The sequence below is a fragment of the Rhamphochromis sp. 'chilingali' genome, assembly GCF_963969265.1.
Source record: "Rhamphochromis sp. 'chilingali' genome assembly, chromosome: 15".
In the NCBI taxonomy this organism is placed as follows: domain Eukaryota; kingdom Metazoa; phylum Chordata; class Actinopteri; order Cichliformes; family Cichlidae; genus Rhamphochromis; species Rhamphochromis sp. 'chilingali'.
The window spans coordinates 9,207,628-9,228,320 of NC_137942.1; the positions used below are offsets into that span (position 1 = coordinate 9,207,628).

A 20,693-nucleotide genomic window follows, 5' to 3' on the forward strand; every position below is an offset into this window, starting at 1 on the left:
CAGGAAAGAAGCTACATGATGTCAAGATCGCCATCGGCCGACGCCTAGTTACGGGAAATACGGTAAGTGAAGAATATATAGTATTTATCATAAACGGTTTAACGAAGTTAAGAGCTTTCTGACTTCAGTGTTTCCCGCTGTTTGTCGAGAACTCGATTTCTCGATTTACATGATTGACTGTTTAACGAATACTTCAAACATTTTGGGCCTAAGTTTTATGTGAAATGGCGGTGAATGTGGCTAGAAGGAAGTTAGTGCGCGTGCACACAATAACAGCGCGTGTATACACATGAAATTACTGTTTAGTCAAATTATATTCATTTTAAATGAATCGCTAAATAGTTAAACATCAAAGGTGACCATTGGTAGGTAAATTGTTATAGTGGCTTACTGTAGATTTTACTGTACAGAATATAATTTCCGTCGTACTGCTTATACTTCTCAGTGGCACCCTCATTTTATTTTTATTTTTTGTCACAAAGGCTGTACTAACTCTAAACATGGATATGTTGATGTTCTTACCTGGTAAAAAAAAATTAAGAGCATATTAGTGATAGAAAAAAAAACTTGCTATATTTGTTATAGGAGTCCTCATAAGAATAGCCGTTATGTATGTTATTATATGTTGTCGCAATATATGCAGTCATATATCTTTTTATGCTCTTATCTGTTTCATTTAAACATTAGAGCCCTCATGTAATCTGATAGAGCTAAACAATTACATTCACCAGATGTAATTGTTTACATTAGTCACTCTTGGCAGGTCCTATTTTTCAGGTCCAAGTTATGCTGGGCCTCCATAATGCACCAATGCTTGCTGGATCTTTCTTGGCCCAGAGTCAAACTCCTGGCCTGCATTTACAAGCGAAGCAGCACTGGTCCAAGTCCACCCTTAAACGAAAAACCTTTTGTTCCTCCTGTGCAAATATCCTGTTCTCATTTTCTTTGCAAGATAGCAAGAAAGTGCAAATATGACTGTATTAAGATGAGCTCACTATATAGAAAATGTATAGAAAGATTGCAGCTTAGTAGAACATTATTATAATATACATGCTTTTAGATTTGTTGACTTTGGCCATGTTTAGTAAACCTATGTTGGATAGCATTGGGAAATGGAGAAGAATGTTTTTCGTGAGGTGTCAAATACACATTTCTATTATTGATTCATGAGAAAACTGTTTTCCGAATTAATTTTAATTTGTCAAAGAACCCAGTAATGTTTACAGAAAAACTGGGATAACATTAATAACAATGGCTTAGCTCTGAATTTTCCTGGGTAATTATTCTTTTAAAATGCAAGGAGTTTATAGAACATCTCAGTTTAATGGAAATAATGTCCAACAAAGAGAGGACTATGCATTCTTACTGTAACTGACTGTTTCTTCATTGAAGTTAATATTGAGGAAGTAACTAGAAAAAGGGAAGTTGTTAGACATTAGACAAGAGGTATGACTGAGTACTTGGAGCTGCATTTAAATGTGTGCCTGCAGATGTTTTTTTGCAATTTTTTAGAATGTGTAGTTGAGGACTGGAATGCTTTCCTGAGAAGCAGCCACCGGTTCTCTTAAGGAACTCTTGCCTGTGTTTTCTGAGTTCCTTTTAGCAGTCGTTACTAAAGGCTTTGGAATTTCATTAATCTCTGTGAGAGAAACAGAGCAGCAGAAGCTGTACAGTCACCAACTGTATGTTTTGTTACAGTTTAGTTCAAGATTTCCACAGCAAAGGTCATTATGGATTAAAGTTTATAGTGTGCACTATTAGTTACATGTTTATTAGATATGTGTAGACATTTAGGGTGCAAAACTCCTCTAAAGCATAATTGTTTAGGTTTCTGGTGACACTGACAGGGAAGTGTAGGTTCAGTTTGCATGTAAATGAAAAGACTTTAGTGTTGATTACTTGACCTGCAAAATGAATTTGCAGAATTTGATAACCAGTCATTGCCATTTCTCCAGTTAGTAAAATGCCATGCTTGTCAGTGCAGAAAGTTGGAACAGAAGTTAAAAAATGACCTTAGAGTTGCACAGACTTCTTTTGCAAAAAGTGAAATATTCTCAGGACTGCATGAGCAATATATGGCAATAGTGAAGTACATTGGAGATTCATTTCAGGTATAGGGTTTCTAGAAATGAAGTTTGGAATATGGTCAGAATTGGTGGTGTGCCCCAAGCTGAGACGTATAGGCCGATACTTATCTGTTTAACAGTCTGTTTCCAGATTCATTCACAGCTTAAAACAATCCATCCAAAACAAAGCAGAATTTCTGTCAAGCTTTTAATAATATGAAGAGGCAATTAAAAACATGAAATTTAAAAATCAAAACCAGCAAATTGCAAAGCAAAAAACAACTTCACCCCAAAAAACACTGGTCACAGTGACATCTTAAAAGAAACCTTAAAATCTTGAACCTTGAGCTAGTAACTTTTGACAGTTTTTTTTTGTCACACAGTTAATCTGTTGCACATAATGTTGTGGCTAAACTGACTAAATATTTCAGCTCTAGACAGAATGAGTAAATGAGAAAATGATTGGCAGACGAACTGATAATTTGTACTAATTGTTGCCTTTTTTATGAGTCATAATATGTGAAGTTGGTTACTAATAGAGTACCAAAAACAAAATTCTAAATGCTTTGACTGTCTACAATGTCTGTACCTGTGTCCTTAAACTTATGCCGGTTTAGCAGAGATATTGTTGTCATGACAAACAGTTTCCTTATCAGTAGGGGTGGAGTGAGCAACTTCCATTGAGCTTTTCGATTATGGCATGTACCAGAACCTGTCAAGTGGTGTTCCGAGTTTCCTGTAGTGGTTTTTATATGACTAAGTTGTTTTTCTGCTCAAGAGAAAAGCAAGTGAGATTATTTCAGATAGAGCCATCAGATTATTGACAGCTCATACGCTTGCCTCAGTCTAAACACTGTTTTCGGAAATAATTTTTCGCAAGAAGATGCTCATAATGTGAGTTTTCACACTGCCACATTTTCATAAAGAAAGAAACTCTTTGTTGTTTTAACAACAGGACATATAGTGGAGAATGTGGGCGTGTGACATGACATGTGACGGGCTCTTGAATGTTGGCTTGCTACAGGGCACGCACTTATTAGAATATCAGAGCAAATGAAAGGCCACAAATCCCTTCACATTTAGTGGTGTGAATGTGTACAGAAAGTTGACTGTCCATTCCAGGTGATTATCAGACTACCTGGTTTAAAGTGCACACAGAATTGAAATTGTTTTTCACCCATTAAAGAAACTTTTTTAACTGATTTTTTGCTTTTTGAACAAATTTGAATTCAGTGCTGTGCTGTACTAATCATATCCTTTACTTATTCCTCATTAAAACCCTGTATCTTGATAGTATGCAAAGATTGAAAGGGTTTAGATATTACCACTACTTGCATCACAGTTCATAGTTCACATTTTATGTTTGTCACCATACCCATAAGCAAACCTGATCCTTTAATTGGTAGTACTCAAGAGGGCAGAGCAAGTAAACCAGCCCTGTTAGAGGGAGCAGAAGGAGGGGGGAATATGGGGAAGTGTAGATGCATTTCCCATAAGTCATAGTCAGCCAGCTCCTCCCCCCAGTTGGCTGAAAGCCAGCATCAAGAGAGCAGAAAGCAAAGCGGCAGCGACTGAGCCGAGTCGTTACTGAAAAGTCGAACATGAAGGCACGCAAACGGAGCACCTAGTTCGTGTCGATGACAGGTTATTCAGAACAAATACTTGAGAATGCAGTTCAGACTGGCATCTATTGGTATGTCTGCCCGCTACGTCGGCTCACACATACAGAGTCTGTTTTTGTGCCTGTTTGTTGCAGTGGGGTTTTCTCTATTTCCTTTCCACGTAAATTCATTGGGGTGTGGTGGTGCAGCGTCTTAAGACGGAAGTGACAGTTGAGTTGCTTCGCTCTAGATAATCTTGCGGTGCATGAAGTCTGCGTATAAGGTAGTATCATTAATAAACTCAAACAGCTTTAACGTAATTTTGATTATGTTTTGATGTTATTTTTTGCTGTATTGTTACTTGTATCTATACTTTATTGGTGTTGTCAGCAGCAAAAGCATGTAGTGTGCATGTGATTGTTTTAGTCAAGAATTTAGGCTTAATCTTTGTGTGATAAGCTGCTAGTGTAATGGACAAACTGATGCAACTAATTGCAACTGTAGTGCTCTAAATGTAGTTCTCAGTTTGTGCCTTTTAAACTGCATGTAGTTTTCCTGTGTTGGTTTTACAGTCCTACCTGTTGTGCTGGTGATAACTTTTAAGGTGTGAACAGGCAGCCATGCAAATCTTTATTTCAAATTAGCCCAGGCTGTGCAGCCCAGGCATTGCCTAGGTTACTTCCTCTGACTGAAACAGACTGCATGCACTGAGCGACAGAGTTTGCAACTGTGAAAACAAGGCCGGGGTTTAATTTCCTGTCTCATCTGCCCACCTCAAATTTCACAGTTTCAGTTCATCTGCGCTCCTAACCATGTGTGGCGCAGTAAAATATGTTAAACTTCAAACGAGCCATAATGAAGCATATCAAATTATTTTTGCGTTTATGCATGGGTGTATATTTCCGTCGTAAACCTTTCAGTCGGATCTTCAGTCAGATTTATGAGCTTTTCTGTTGTGCTCGATTACAGCAGGCAAATGGCACCGTGGAAAGTATTTGCAAAGTGTGCCATAGATGCAAACTGAAAAAATACTAAGAATGAAAAATTAAGAAAAAATGAACAAAAACAAACAGCAAAATGCATTGCAACCTTTAACCTGAGATGTGTTTAGTTTTCAGAATCCATTTGTTCCCCTTTTTAGGTATCCTCACTCCCACGCTCACATTAGCAGATAAAAGTCCTTTGTTACATTTTGGAGAAATGGTTTATGCTTATACAAACTTCACAACATTTCTAAAGGTCACTCTTGATGAGTCGCAGCAAGCATCTGACTAACTGAATAAATATCACGCACTGTGAGCTCTGAAGTAACGTGTTCATCAAAATCGAAAGCTCGGTTTATAAAGGAGCCAAATATGTTGCCCTCGACCAAAGACAAATTCACTAATTAATATTTAAATAATAATACTAAAAAAGTTACTTTTAACTCTCTGGTTATAGCCACACAAACAACCCTGGCATCTATAACTAAAACGAAATTGATTAACTCTTATTTAAGATTAAAGACAAAACATAAAGGCAGGAGACAGTTGATAAGGAAGATCGTTATTTATCAGCTGCTTGTGTCTCTTGCAGATTTAGAAGATAACATGGCGGTGAGACAGAGGCTCTTCAACTCAACAGCGCCTTTCACTGGACCACCAAAAGCTGACCTGAAGGGGACATATCCATCATGCTCCAATGCAGAGCAGGAGACTGAGGAGGCGCAAGATGAGGGGAAGGATGGCAAAATGGGATTTACGCAAAAGTGGTCTGCTGATAAACTCACTAAACTCCTGACACATGGAACTGCAGAACAAGTGGAAGAAATGCAGTTCAAGACCTCAACCATTGTTGCTCAGGCAGAATGTAAATATATCTTATTTTTATAGTGTATCACATCAATGAACTTTCCTGTGAGCCAATTTTACATTAACACTGTGCTCGTTTAGGTGAAACCCAGGACTCCCAAGAGTTCAGCCCGTCCTGTTATGACCGCTCCTTCCGTGCCTTCCCTAAATGCTTAACCACCAGGTAAGATCTTGGGGACATTCTCCGCATTATAAATTAAATTTCTGTTTAAGGGTCTGTGCTGAATTGTGTAAACATGCCTTAAATTCCTTTTGCTTTCTTCAAATTTCTTTTGAAGTCTTTCATCTGACCAAAACAATGTGGCGTGCCAAACAATGGCCACCATCCAGGAAGCAAGCACATCAATACTCTCCTCAAGAAAGAGTACCCATAGGAGACAGAAACGTAAGGGGAAGAGGAAGAAGCAGCAGAAGAAGAAGGACAAGCAGCGACAGAGACGTCGAATGCCTTCTGGAGTGCCTGAACAAGAAAGTGGAAGTTCTCTGATCCCGATCCTGGTGAGGTTACTCTTCACATCTCTCTGAGTCTTGACTATGAAACTGGATTCAAAAATGTGTTAATATTTAGTATGCTGTGCTGTTAAAAGAATTTAAATCATCTTCAACAATAGGGTCCTAATCTCTAGAAGTTCCCATGTAAACATTACCCTTCCTAAATTGTGGAAGTGAAACATTGAATTCCAACAGCCCCGCCTCTTTCGGCCTTGAATTTTTAAGCCTAGAGCAAATTTATCGGAGGATGTAAACACTATATTGTCTAAGAACTTTTTTTTTCTTCTTCTTCTTCTTGTAGGGGGACTCTTCTGTTGAAGAGAGAAGCGATCTCAGTACCTCTTGCTGTAGCAGCTTTGAAAGCTCAGAGGAAGACGCCCGAAGGGCTTCTTTTTACAGCCAACAAGTTTACAACAAAGGCTCAAGCTGTTCCCCTTTGAACTGGCCAGTTTTGGGTAACCTCTCCAGTGTTCGGTCATATGAGCACAACAGCAGCTCAGACTCTCTTAGCAGTGTGGGAGACTGCTCACTGGCCCTTGCTGGGCTCAGAGGCCTTGTCAGTCAGGGGGATCCATGCTACACAGGGCCATTTTTCAAAGAAGTGGAGAGGGAGACTAGGGAAGACGAAGACGAGTTCTCGGAAGCTGACTCTGTTAGCAATGAGGGACTCATTTTTTATCATGAAGTAAGTTCTGCTTTGCTTCAGTCTGCTTGCTTCGGTATGTTTTGATTTGAAAAGTGGCTGAACCAAACTAACCTGTTTGTCTCTTCCTGACAGAAAATTCAGCCTGTGGACTCAGAATACAAAGAAGGGAGAGAGTATGTCCTCCAGCACTTCATCAAGGAAGGCTCCTATGGTGAAGTACACAGTGCTGAAGATGTGAACAGTGGGTTCAAATTTGCTGCCAAAAAGGTAATTTACAGCATATCGATTTGTATAAAAACAGTCTTGTATAAAAGTATGTACATAATCTTAGTATTTTACGTTCCATCTTTTTCTTAAAGATTGCCCTGAAGAGGTTCAACAGTGAGGAGGTGGGTGCGTGGAGTGCCCTCAGATCTCCTCATGTGGTGAAGCTCTTTGGAGTGGTTAGAGAGGGGCCTAATGTCGTCCTTCTGATGGAACACAAAGCTGGTAAACAATCCCACTATCTTCCCTTCACACACAGCGTATGTTGTTGATACTAACTACTCCTGTTGTCATTTAAACTCAAGAAACAGATGGAATCAATTAAGTGCACAAACATGTACAGTACATGGAACTTGAGTCGACTGAGTTCAAGTGCAGAAAAATACGGATGTGATTAGTGTTGAGATGCGGAAGTGGGTGTTTCTGGGATGCTCGAAATGACTGTTGACCTTACTCAAAGAGTGTTTGTCCAAACTGCACCAAACGTGTGACGCAAGCTCCCTTCCTGATAAACATTGATATACCTGACACATTTTTCCATTGTCATTAAGTGCAGGCTTCTTTACAAGCCATAACCCAGAGGAAAAGATTAATCAGATGCTCTCTGTTGGTAAATATTGCTAAGACAGCAGTCTTTGTTCCGCTCTAACATTTTGTGTTATTCCAGGCTCTTTGGGCCAGCTGATAGTGGAACGTGGTCGACTGCCAGAGGATTTAAGTCTCCACTACCACTCTCAAGTTTTAACAGCGTTGGAGTACTTAGTGAAGAAAAGGGTGGTGCATCTCGATATTAAAGGTATATTATACAAATACCATACCTTTGAAATCTTAGATGACTTGAATGTTAGCCTCATATTTATGATGTTTGGTGTGCCCACTTTATGACTGAACATGACACGTATCTTAAGAGTGAGCTTTTATAAGAAATTTAGTGTAATTTAATCAATTTACAACAGCAAATAAATCCACAAAGTGAAGTTGTTAAGTTTTATCCACTTTTTATCTCTATATAATGTACAAATTAATAATGACTGGGACTGTTCCTGTGACTTCCTAAATATTGGTGATGTTGTCGAGTGATAAAGTATGGAATGTAAATGTTAAATCCAAAAAAGTAACAATATATCGATATTGGCACTGCCTCACAACACTTTCATTATGAACATTAACAGCTAGAGAACAATAGTAATAACAGTAAAACTAAGAAATGTGTCAGCTTGACTTTTACTTGTTGTGGTAGTGGAAAGTTGAAAAAAAGACAGAGAGAAAGTCAGATTTGTAATTAGTTCTCATCAGAGGATTTTGTGTCTATGCGCAGCTGTTGTTTGGAACACAAGTGTCATAGATACAGTCTAGATTTGATCTTCAAGCACCTGGGTTGTGAAACCAGATTACCACAGAGAAAAAGACGGGCTGGGAATTTCCCACAGTGTGACTCACTGCTGTTCTCTAGACACGGCGCATGTGCACAAAATCAGGAGAGCGAGAGAGAAAGGGAGAACAAAACGGAGTGAGGGGGGGGGATGGGACAAAGAGCAGGAAGTAGTTCGAAAGAGAAGAAGAGGAGAAAAAGTACAATGGACAGAAAGAATACAGAAGATGAAAATAAAGTGGAAAGGGTTATATAGAAGAACAAAGGAAACACAAAAACAGAACAGAAACTGAGATTGAGGAAGAGCAAAAAAGACAGAGAATATCTTAAGAGCTGACAAGACATGTTTTGTGGTGTATCTCAAGCGCCATCTGCTGTCTGTAATTTCTCAGGAAAAGCTAGACAATAATACCACATCTCTTCTTTATCTGCGTACGGTTTGTGACTAGTTTCCACATCCATTCCACATTAAAGAGTTTAGCACAGCAGCTGTCCCTGTGTGACTTCATATTTTCCATTCATTTGGCTCCTTTGTCTTAGACTGTTTTGTCTAAGCAGCTGCCCTGTTTCTAATTATGTCATCTAAAAACTACACAGCACAAGTCATGGAAATCAACCAAGCACCACTGACATCACACAGCAGCACACAGATTAATGCAATGGATTACTGACTCTACTTGTTTCTCACAGCCGACAACGTGTTGCTGTCGGACGATGGTAGAGACACCTTCCTATGTGACTTTGGACATGCCGAAAGGCTCGACAATCAGGGTCAGAGCCTCAGTAGGTCCAAAGGTAAATACTTTGTCACTGAGTAATTTGGCAAGATGTGCAATTTCTCCACTTACATGTCCGAATTCACAATTTTCTCAATGTATTTGATTACAGATCTGAAGGGCACAGAGACTCACATGGCCCCTGAAATAATAAAAGGAGAACCCCGCGGAGCTAAAGCAGATGTGTGGAGCAGCTGCTGTATGTTACTGCACATGCTCAATGGTTGTCAGCCTTGGACAAGATACTATAATTGTCGCCTTTACTTGAAGGTATTCTTCGAATACTTTATTGACAGATGTTTGTTCTTTAGAGTACTCGTATCAAGCCTTGACTGAATTTCCTTGGTTGATTGGTTTACAGATTGCTAACGAGCCCCCGCCTCTGAGAGAGATCCCACCTGACTGTGGCTCTCTCACTGCTGAAGTTATAAAAGCAGGACTCCAGAAGGATCCACTGAAGAGATCATCAGCAACTGACCTCAGAGAAAAAACTGACAGAGCTCTAAGAGAAGGTAAATCTGCACTGCATCTGGCTTGATGGTGGTTTCAGCAGTGAGTTTACAGACAATTGAGAGTTTGTTATTTTGCATTTATATGGTATGGAATGCTCTTTTTAGTGACCATCAGTTGACCACATTGAGTTTAGTAATACCTGCTATACATTTTTTAATCAGTTTATCGTAGGTACATAAGTTCATTTAATTTTTATTGATTTGATTGCAGTTGGAGGACTCACCAACCCAGTGAAGGGTCCCTATTTAGAGCCCTTGCTTAACACCAACAAACCAAGTGACTCCATGCAACTCATCAGCAGCAGTGCTGACTTTGAGGATGAAGAGATGCACCAAGAGTCCATGGAAAAGCTGATCACAACAGGGAGGAGGACAAAGAAACTGACTGATGAGGAAGAGGCAGACGCTGATTCTAAGAAATCGAAACGAGGCTCGCCTCATGAACCACAAATGCTGATCTCGGAGCTGAGCCACAAGAGGGACAACAAAATCACCACGGTACCTGAACTTGAGCTACGGAAGCTGGTTGGAGGTGAGGTTTTCTTTAAGCTGTATTTAATTTCAGGTGTTAAGTATGGCAGATGCTTGAACTCTGTATGCTTTTGTTTTTTCGTTTGTTTGCAGATTTCTATCTGAGCAGCCTCTCCCAGCTTCATTCTGCTGAGATGCAGGAGCAGTTGTTGTCTTGCCTCAGCAGTGACCCTTACTCGAACTGGGAACCATTGGACAAAAAGGTAAATCAAAATGCAGAGCAGAAATAAAGCCAAAATATCAGGGAAAACATGTTGTTAGGCGAACAGTTTTTAAAAGAACTTCTCTGGCGGCCTATTGTTTTGGTTAACAGCAGAAATAATAGACCTACTGTTTGGTTTGTGTTCCCCTTTTTCCAGGACTCTGGCCGCTGGTCTCTGAGCCCAGGAGACGACCTCAGCTCCGGTGTCTTCTCCTACAATAGCCAGCCAGATGTGCAGGTGTTCAGTTTGGATTTCCTGGGTCACACACAGCAGCCACCACCTTGCTGTTTTGAAGGTGAGATAAAAAGCTCTTCTGTTTAATATGATACCTAATTGTATATAATTTTTTTTCTCTTTGGTCATGTGCCTCACTCTGCTTTATGATTGGTCCAGGGGTGGATGTCTGCATCAGAGACTTTAGTGATAAGAAAATCCGGATCAGAGAGATGCGTCGGGTGAAGGTGGGCCATATTGCCACTGGAATCAGTGATCAGGTGAGGTATACTCACAGAATCCCACACTATTATATCCTAAAAGTATATGTTGTTTGTCCATTTAAGTAGAAAAAATAGAAGATTATACTAGTTTGACATTTATCTGTGTCTGATTTAGATCTCTGAGAGGGTTTACACACTGAAAACTGAGCACGGCCAGCAGATTGGTCACGATGAGGAGGTACAAGAGTCCGGCCTGGAGCTCCGCTGTTTTCCAGCTCCAGACTTCAGCACTTCTTGGAGATGGAGAATCAAAGATGGCATGCTGGAAACTCGATAGAGCCCTCAGCTACTTTATTCCAGCTGCAATTTCATATTAACCGCTCATCATTTCATGTTGTGCTTCGAACAAGTGTCTTTGGCTTTTGTTGATGTGTGAGGGACCATAAAACATTTGTGAGCCTCCACTTTAACAAACTGCTTTTGCCTAAAATATCGTAAATTAAAAATAAAATGAAATATAAAAGAGGATTGATTTTTAGCATTGTGTCTTGTAATGTTGCATGTGTCAATGTTTATGTTGAGTCAATAAATAGAAAACTGTGAAGTCTGTGAAAAAAGTTTGATCTCTCTTTTTATTTCATAAAAAAAAACAAGTTTGTAATACTTATAAATTGATAGTTCACATGATTTAGAAGTTACAGCTATATAGTTACTAATTATATTATTACTATTACTATAATAAATATAATGGTTTCCTATTAGGATAAAGTTGGTCTCATTTTACTTTTCAGCCTTTTAAGGTTATATCCAATATCCTTTAATTAATAATAATAATAATGATAAAAGAAAGGCCTTAGTCTGGTGACTGATGACTATGACATATTTATCAGAAACTTTGGTGCAGAGCAAGGCTAATGCCAGAGAAGACATTATTAATATCTAAAGATTATTTACCAGTTTGATAATCCACCATTTCTCCAAAATTATCTGAAGGCTATACTTTGGATTACTAAGCCTTGGGTTATGTTTATAAAAATGAAAAGGTTGATGTCTTAACTTGGACATTAAATAATATCAGTGTGCTTCCTGGCGTCTTACTTTGCATTAAAAATTGACACTAATGTATAATCTAACTAGCACATTGTTTGTGTTGATCTATACAAGTTCAAACACCTCTCGGGAGACTAAGTTTCTATTTGTCTCTACATTTCCAGCAACATATGCATTTTCTAGGAACAGGAAAACAGGAATAGCTGGTATGCTGATTTACTGACGTAAGAAAAAGTAGGGGGTGTGACTGATGGCAAAAAGTCTGAGCCATATTTTATGAGATCATACTGCTGTAAGCCTTTTTAGTATAGTCAACATTCTGTGTGTGATTAAAGCACAGCTACAGATAATAGTTAAAAGATTTATTTTTAATATTACAGCATACAAAGTCACTGCAAAAAGATTTCAAGGGAGACTTGAAGGAAATTTTACTCTTACAAATATGATATAGAAAAGGTGAAAACTTGAGAATATCAAAATGATTTCAGAGTTAAAAAAGAAAACAAAAACCACCAAGGCACTGACAAACAAGAAGAACGTATAAAAAGACTTTTGCTGTTTAGACAAAGTCGCAGTTTGAATAACTCACGTACAAAATACAGTACTTTGAATATGTGTAAAGTGAGGTAAGAATCTGTGAGCAATCCATTGCTTTCTGTGTCTGCAGCGTCAAACCTTCAGTAGACCAAAAGAACACCGAGAAGTAACAGAATTATTGAGTGTCACGTTAAGGTCAGAATGCTGGTCAAAATGCCCCCAAACACCATATGATTGTATATTACACAAGATTGCAGTTCTTTTACTATCCTTTCAGAGAGATTATCTGACTGTTTTTTAACCATCTGATGATTCATGTTAAACGTAAACATAACTTTATATAGAAGAATTGGGTGCTGCACCTACTGGAAGAAGAGAAATGAACTGGGGGTTAATTAAACCCAAACTTTTATCAGAGTTCTCTTAGTATATACCGTTTTCTAAATATTTCCGCAAAAATATCTCTTTAACTCCATCGAATATGACCACCTTACACATTCAGTGCCAGCAGAACATTACAGATTTACACCAGTGAACACTCACAAATACATGAGAATGTGGATTGGCTAGCATACAGACAATGATGTAAAGGATGGAGAGAGTGGGAAGAGCAGAAAGGCAATTTCTGTGAAAAAAAATAGCAAAAAACTAAACAAAACAAGGGAAACTCTTAATTTGATCAAAACATTTCTCATAATATCATTTAAGGTAGAAAACAGAATGCAGTGACTTGTGTACCAAGTAAAAAATAAATTAATTAAAATGCATTCCTTGTTCAAGTCTTGACAACCTCTCCCCATCCTTCAATTTTGTGCACGTAATCCTGCACAGCTCGCTTCCCCAGTGGCATAGGCATCTTGAGTGCAACAGCGCTATTAGTCCAACTCCCAATTCTTACATATGAATAAGAGGCAGAAATGAAGAACAATTAATTCGAGATAAGTTCTTCCTGTTGAGTGTATTTCTTTCTGCATTCTTCTTCCTCCTGTGCCATTTCCCTCAATTGTAATTCTTGCTGTCTTTCTCCTCTCTGCTCTTCATGCTGCCCCTCACATCTTGCGAATGACAAGAACAGTGGTAAGGACTCCTGCCAAGAAAACTCCGACCGTCTGCCATGTTGGTGTGCCAAAGTAGGAGCGAATACCCTCCTAAAAATGCCGAAAAGACAGGAAATTTAATATGGACACATAGATTATTGCTAATAAATTAGGTTTATTAGTTTGCTCCTTACCCAGCCACCTTGCTCCCTGATCCAGTTGATCACATGTTCCCGGAGATAGTCTATGGTCCAACTGATAATGGTTCTGATAATATCCGGAATCTGAGTTACAAGAGCCTGTAAAGGTGTAAAGAGAAGATCTTTAGATTTTTTTAATTCAATAATACATGCCTTACTTTTGTTATTTATTAATTTTAAAATACCAAACATAGCAGTTTCACGTACTTTGATAACGAGTCGGCATGCAAAGTAGAACAGTGCAACCACCCTGCCCCAGTTAAATATTCCATCTGAAAAGATCTCATAGGCCACTCTCATAAAAACCTCTCTTGTGGGACAAAGCGAAGAGTCATTTATCATTCTAGGGAAAAAGATTGAATAATGGTAAGCAAATAATTAAGTTATTACAGTTATAGTTGAACAAACTTGCATATCATAATACTCCACGCCTTTAAAGTTGCCTGAAGAGGCACACAGACAAGTTACCAACCTTTGGAGCTCTACATTTCCATCCAGCTCGTCTCCAATCTGCTGCAGGCACTGAGCAAGCTTCTTATGTTTTGGGTCAGTCAGCTGGCTTCCACCAAGCTGTTCTCTCGTCACTGCCTTATTGCCATCTCCTTGCCTCTGAACTCGCTCATAGATGAAACTATACAGCACAAATACACAACAGCAAGCCATCTTACACTTTCTCTAGTTCAACAGCAAGAAACCAAAGTGAAGGGGTTAAGATGACCTGGTTACCTAAGCTGGTTGTCATCATTGGACCTTGGCACATTAGCACTTTCAAAATGGACTGTTACTTATATATAGCACTTTACTACTCTCTTTGAGCGTTGAATGTGTTTTCTTACAACAAACCTCGTTCACATATGATACATATTTTCTCTGTGCCAAAGCACTTTTAACCCAACGTTAGGACACTAGCACTCTGACAGATGTGTCAAGGTCAACATGAGATTCACTATTTATGTTGACATGCAACCTAGAAGATCAAACAAATAGCCTTGCAATTGGTAGGTGATCAGCTCTTCCTTCTGAAACAAGTCAACAAAGGCACTCAAACTCCTTACACCTAACCCCTTATATCAAGTTGATTTCCTTCACAAAAATGATATATTCCACATATAACTGCTACCCAAGAGTGTAGTGTGTACTCACTCCTGTAACAAAATAGTTCCGACTTCCAGTATCTGATCTCCGGAATTCCCTGAAAGACAAAGGTAGACACTCATTAGATGACTCAAATGCTGATAAATAAGCATTGCGCCAAATTATTATGAGATCACTTTAGATGACAGAAAAATTATACGTCAATTCTCAGTTTCATCGTAGGTATTTTTTTCGTAACAATTAGTTTAAACACGTTTTTAAAACTATTGTTTTTGTAAATTATTTATATCTCCTGTTCAACTCAACTCTAGACACCTGTTTGTCCGTAACATATACAAAGGCAATACATCAAATCTGGTGTTAGTTATTTAGTTGATAGTATTAATTTAAGTTAATTCGCGTTCAACACTGTCGTAACTGAGGAAATTTGCCATTTTTTTTTATGTCAAAAGGATGCCGTTTCCAAATGTGTACGTTTCGCTTTCGGTCAAACGCGTTTGCTTACTCTTTGTAACACGAACATCTACACAACGCAGTGCTAACGAAAAGCTAACGTTTAGCTACTTTTGCTAAGCTAAGCCCTATCCATGTTAACGATACACTTAGCAAGCAATAAAGCGGCAAACTAAATGTTAACTGTTAAAGCGCCACATTATCTGTGTCTATCGGACTCCCACCGACACTGTCAGAGTCGAAATATATGTATTTTATTTGTTGACGATAGCTGCTACTACCTTGATCGCCTCCTCCTGGGTGTGATGCCATCTTCTTTTCTGTTTGGGTCGTTTCTGGTTCCCGTGCAATCACGTGATAACAGTTATTTGTTCGTACCAGTGGGCGGCACTTGCCACCCTCACTTTTTCACCCTCTAGTTTAATTTACAAATATACAAATAGAACTATAGGCAACAGAAATAGGGAAAAACTATAATGCCCCCTACCGCACGTAAAGTGGTACGATAACTCTGTAATTTTAGTCCAAAAAAAGTCTGTTAAATCTTTTTTGGCCTCGCCTAAATGAACGTCATTTCCCGTACCTCGGTGTCTTCCGTCCGTCGCGCGCATACACAGGCCTCTTTACGACTCGGCTGGCAAAGATGGCGGATGCACAAGTATGTTCGGCAAAACAGCGTGGTGACTTTAAATCGACATATTTACACTTTAATAAACATTTTACTCATCTAGAATTAAGTATATGCCATTATAGTGTTCTTATATTTGTTCCTGAGTCACTTCAAACTACATTTACGCGCTTATAGTCAACATTTTTTGCTCCTCTGTACTCCCTCGTGCAGCGCTCAAGTAGCCGGAATGGTAGCCTGGTTAGCTTAGCGTGCTATTACTTACCATTCCCTATTAATACGGCTTCTACTCTTTGCATGATGTGCGTGTTAAGTCTTAGCTTTTTAGGCACGTCTTCTGTAACTTGTTAGGCTGCATGTCATATTAACCAAAAGTGAACATAGGTTTAGTGAGAGGAAGTAAGTCTTAAGTCGACTAACGAGCGGCGGCGTGTGAGAGAAATGCGTGGTGAAGGTGATGTGATTTCTATTTCAAAGCTTTAACTCGCTGATCTGTATTTCTGACCAGACCGAGAGATCCTATCAGAAGCAGCCTACCATCTTCCAGAACAAAAAGCGTGTTCTGATCACAGATGGTGGCAAGGAGACCAAGGAAAAGCTTCCTCGCTACCACAAGAGTGTTGGGCTGGGCTTCAAAACACCAAGAGAGGTAAATGAATCATTTCAAGGCATTTTTCAAACGTTTAAATACATTTAAAACTATTTGGTTGTAAGCTGCAGATGATGTTTTTCTCACGATGGTCTTCCAAGCCTGCAAGGTTCTGACGACAATGCCTTTTGGCAACACTGATGCAAACTTGTGATTATGATTTCATGTTAGATTTGATAGTCTTATCACTTATTCATATACAGTAACATGTTTGTTTTTTCTCCAGGCTATTGAAGGCACCTACATTGACAAGAAATGCCCCTTCACTGGAAATGTTTCCATCCGTGGCCGTATTCTCTCTGGTCAGTTGAATGTCTCGTAGCACAGACAAGTGTTTTTACAGACGTCCTAAACTTAACTTTATTTTAAATGAAACCAGAACAGTGTAATTTACTAGAAACCACGTCTTCCTTTTTTGTCACTGTCCTGCAAATGATGCTTATCTCACGATGGTCTTCCAAGCCCTTTGGGTTCTGACGACAATGCCTAATGGCAACACTGATGTAGTCTAGTGACAAAAGTTCTAAGAGCAGTTTTCTAAATCTATCCAGTGCCATTTTATGACTAGAGAAAGTGGTATAACACAAAATGCTGTCCATTGTCTGTCTGAAGGTGTGGTGACCAAAATGAAGATGCAGAGGACCATTGTCATCAGACGTGACTACCTGCATTACATCCGCAAGTACAACCGCTTTGAGAAGAGGCACAAGAACCTCTCGGTCCATCTGTCACCTTGCTTTAGGTATAGCACCTCACATTATGTTTTGTTAAATAACCCTTTAGTTAATAACTGTGTTCCTTCAAAGCCTCTTATTTTGCTGCATATGATGTTTTTTCTCACGATGGTCTTCCAAGCTCAGGAAGCTCTGACGACACTGCCTTTGGCAAAAACTGATGCAGCTTTGCTTCAGTATGACAACATTTTCTGTCAACTTATTTTTGGACATGCATACCCATATTAAATTCCCCTTTGCACTGTTTTTTTTTTTTTTTTTTTTTTTTTTCTTTGTTTGTTTTGTCTTCCGCAGAGACGTCACAGTTGGAGACATTGTGACTGTCGGGGAGTGCCGACCCCTCAGCAAGACAGTGAGATTTAACGTCCTCAAAGTGACAAAGGCCGCTGGAGCCAAGAAGCAGTTCCAGAAGTTTTAGATGTGACTTTGAACGAGATGTCTGCCGTCGGCTAATTTGTCTCATTTTGAAATAAAGAAAATCTTGGTTAAATTTTCCGGAGCAGACTGAAATATAAAACATTTTTGTGTGGATTTATTTCCAGTAGTTTGAGCATAATAAAGAGACGGCACTCTATGTATTAATGGTCACTGTAACAATATTATTGATGCATTTATGAAGTACTTGTATGAAAATTAAGTATTTTAATTTTGGGTACTCTGCTTCCTGGTCTAAAAGTCTATAAAATCTGGAATTGCAGTCATGATAAGGTACACTCTCTTTCAATTCTAAAATTTATCAGGGCACAAAAGTTCTGGTTCTAGAATTATTTAAATACAAGCCTGGATGAGCAGCAACAAATAACATACTGTGAGTGAACAAAAAAGAAAAATGCAGAAGCAGTGAGTTAAAATACATCAAGATTCAACAGCGTGTTTCTAAACTGTTCACCTTTAAAAACAACACAATGAACTGTAGTGACTGCATACAAAGACTATCAGTCTTTTTATTGGGTATGAGTTTGGGCTCACTTTCTTACTGCATTAGTGAGGGTTTCTCTGCACAGCATTTTAATTGTGTGGACTTTGCTAATACAACATCTTGATTCTTGTCTTTTTCAACTATTGTAAGTTTGTTGCTGTGCTTGGAATCATTATACTGTTGCATGACCAGGTTTGAACCAGGCTTTATTGGTCAAACAGATGGCTTCACGTTTGGCTCTACAAGATTTAAAGAGCATTGTTCCCAAGTCCGAGGAACAATTGCTCCCAGATTGTTAACAATTTATCTCCTCAACATTATTTTAACACCTGAATGCTGCAGCAAACTGCCAAGAGAGGGATATAAAATAGAAGTTCTTTCATTTTCTTTTATAGATGTTCTCACACTTGCTGCTTTCCCTATTGTTTCCCGTGTAAGCAATAAGGGTGGACTTGATTTTCACACACATTTTTTTTGAATTTTGAATTGAAATTTTTGAATTTTGATTCAAATTGTTGTCAGATTATTAATCGCATGGTGTAATATGTTTTGTAGTTCATCTGGACTATAGTTTGAGGTCATGTAAGCCCTGCTACAGAAAACATGTTTTACATCTTCATAAATTAAACCTTAGAAATGAAAGAGAGTGTACATTGTTTTTCTCAAAACTAGTAGACAAAATAATGCAAACAAGGTGAGGCTTTTGAAGTTGAGTAGATAAAGTTGAATCTATATTTTTATATTCAGTGCTTTAGTTCACTTACCAGCTTTATTGGTCTTTCTCAGGGTGGCTGCTCTACTGTTTTAATAAAATAAATCCCATAGATTGTCCCTACAAGGTACATTACTGCAGCTGGCAGGTGTTTCTAGTAGCCTACAAATGCTTTTAGTGATAAATTGTAAATAATTCTACCTTCAATAACTTGGGTGTCCTAAGGCTGAAAGAGTTATTTCCTAACTGAAGACTAGTTCAAGCAGCTTGGCAATGATGGAACATTTAGCTTAATAAGTATGTTTTTTAATTAGCCTGTAAAAAGCATTAAATCCATGCAGTTGCTAGACATGGCACTAAAAGCACAAAAGAGATTATGAAATGACTACTGGACCAATGAGATGGAAGATGCAAATGGACCTCTTCAACCTCACTTTTCCACTTGAGAGTCTTGAGAGTCTAAAAAAACAATTAGTTTTGTGCACAAAAAACAAAAACAAAAAACCCACATAGTGTCTCACTCAAACACTGGGTCATGCTGTAGCATGTATTCATAATTATTTTTTAAGCAATCAAAATGCATCAACCTGTTCCTAACCAATCTCCCTATTATCACCAGCAGGGGGCAACAGATAGCTGTTTGAATCTATTTACTCTTGAATCTAACATATGTGGTAAATGGATTAGCCACCAGATTTTGTCCGATTGCAATCATTCATGAAACAAATGACAATACTTGCTTTGTAAATAAAAATTATGTTAATAGAATTTTTAATAATAAAATATAATAATAATAAGAAAACAATAGATAGAATATACTTTATTGATCTCACAAAATAGTACAATACAATAAATAAACAACAAAGTAAAAGTGGCAACAGTGGTAAAAAAAATAAAACAAAGAAAAGTACAAATGAATTATGAATATGCATAAAATATGCATTTTCATCTCTCACAGAAAGAAGAGTTATATAATAATATATAAAATAATATTGGATTACTGTTGAATAACATTAATGTCTATTTCAGTGATTCCAAAGGTGTGATTCAGGGCCTCCTGTTGGGCCATTAAGGTACTGCAGGTGGGCAGCAGCAATAACAGAAATTCAGTTTGAATTTAATCTGTATGTATGTACAATTAAACATAATGGTATTAGTTATACTTAAAAAACAAACAAACAAATCAAAACAAACCACAATGTAATTAAATGTAAAATTAATGCATGAATTAATAATGATAATAAATAAAATACATTACATTGATTTTTTTCAAATCATATCTCTTGGATATGGAAAATGACACTTGCATAATGCTGCAGCCACAATATGACCTCATTATTTTGTACTGTTAAGGCCCAAAGATGCTCAGTGTGTCTGAGATTCAGAGAAATACACAACAAGTGTGCTTCTCAGCTGATTCATTTGCATTTGTCCTTATTTCTGCTTGAGAAGCTGACAGCTCTTCTGTGTGGGAATCAGTCAGCCCCCCCACCCCCTTTACCGTCTGCTAGCTGAGTGCCGTGACAGAGGAGTCACTATTAACAGTACATGCTTTTTTCTCAGTGCTCTAGTGATTGTGGGACATATGGTGATGATGTGAAAAGGAGAAAGTGGTTAATGTGAGCTTAGCCATGTAAGTCATTTAATGATTAGCAGACTGAGCAGCTGTTCTTCTGAAGCTTTGCTATGGAAAAACAAATATTTCCCTCAATTACAGTTTTTACTTTTGTTTTTGCTGTAATAATAATAATGTAGCTCTCCACCCATGCTGCAGTGTTTACCTAAACAGCAGTGTCCCAGCTTCAAACCACAAATTGTCCTCTGTACCGGGGCTTTCCCAGCTCTTTCTCTCCTTCATTGCCGACACTACGGGAGGGTGGGAGGGCTTGCAGGATGTTCTCGGAATAACAGGCTCTCTCACAAGCAGAC

The 20,693-nt window shown here is 38.4% G+C and overlaps 3 protein-coding genes across 4 annotated transcripts; 2 read left to right on the top strand and 1 right to left on the bottom strand.

The window, feature by feature from the left end:
- map3k14a (mitogen-activated protein kinase kinase kinase 14a) lies at positions 1-11,358 on the top strand. Of its 2 annotated transcripts, none has more exons than XM_080905339.1 (16): positions 1-62; positions 5,243-5,515; positions 5,599-5,680; positions 5,796-6,015; positions 6,311-6,694; positions 6,788-6,922; positions 7,015-7,144; positions 7,587-7,715; positions 8,982-9,086; positions 9,180-9,337; positions 9,429-9,579; positions 9,791-10,111; positions 10,204-10,313; positions 10,470-10,608; positions 10,707-10,807; positions 10,926-11,358. In XM_080905339.1, the coding sequence occupies exons 2-16, from the start codon at positions 5,257-5,259 to the stop codon at positions 11,085-11,087; spliced, it is 2,586 nt and encodes an 861-aa protein (XP_080761465.1). In that variant the 5' UTR covers positions 1-62; positions 5,243-5,256; the 3' UTR covers positions 11,088-11,358. The 2 variants fall into 2 exon arrangements, with proteins under 2 accessions (XP_080761465.1, XP_080761464.1); XM_080905338.1 differs by lacking the exon at positions 1-62 and adding an exon at positions 3,493-3,759.
- Positions 11,359-12,147: 789 nt separating this feature from the next.
- On the bottom strand, positions 12,148-15,626 carry LOC308411580 (apoptosis regulator BAX-like). The gene is made up of 6 exons (XM_080905518.1): positions 15,404-15,626; positions 14,718-14,766; positions 14,047-14,205; positions 13,782-13,917; positions 13,569-13,673; positions 12,148-13,485 (listed from the first exon to the last, which is right to left on the bottom strand). The coding sequence occupies exons 1-6, from the start codon at positions 15,432-15,434 to the stop codon at positions 13,387-13,389; spliced, it is 579 nt and encodes a 192-aa protein (XP_080761644.1). The 5' UTR covers positions 15,435-15,626; the 3' UTR covers positions 12,148-13,386.
- Positions 15,627-15,630: 4 nt separating this feature from the next.
- rps11 (ribosomal protein S11) lies at positions 15,631-17,650 on the top strand. Its single transcript, XM_080905519.1, has 5 exons — positions 15,631-15,780; positions 16,259-16,399; positions 16,626-16,701; positions 17,012-17,141; positions 17,428-17,650. The coding sequence occupies exons 1-5, from the start codon at positions 15,766-15,768 to the stop codon at positions 17,549-17,551; spliced, it is 486 nt and encodes a 161-aa protein (XP_080761645.1). The 5' UTR covers positions 15,631-15,765; the 3' UTR covers positions 17,552-17,650.
- Positions 17,651-20,693: the final 3,043 nt, after the last annotated feature.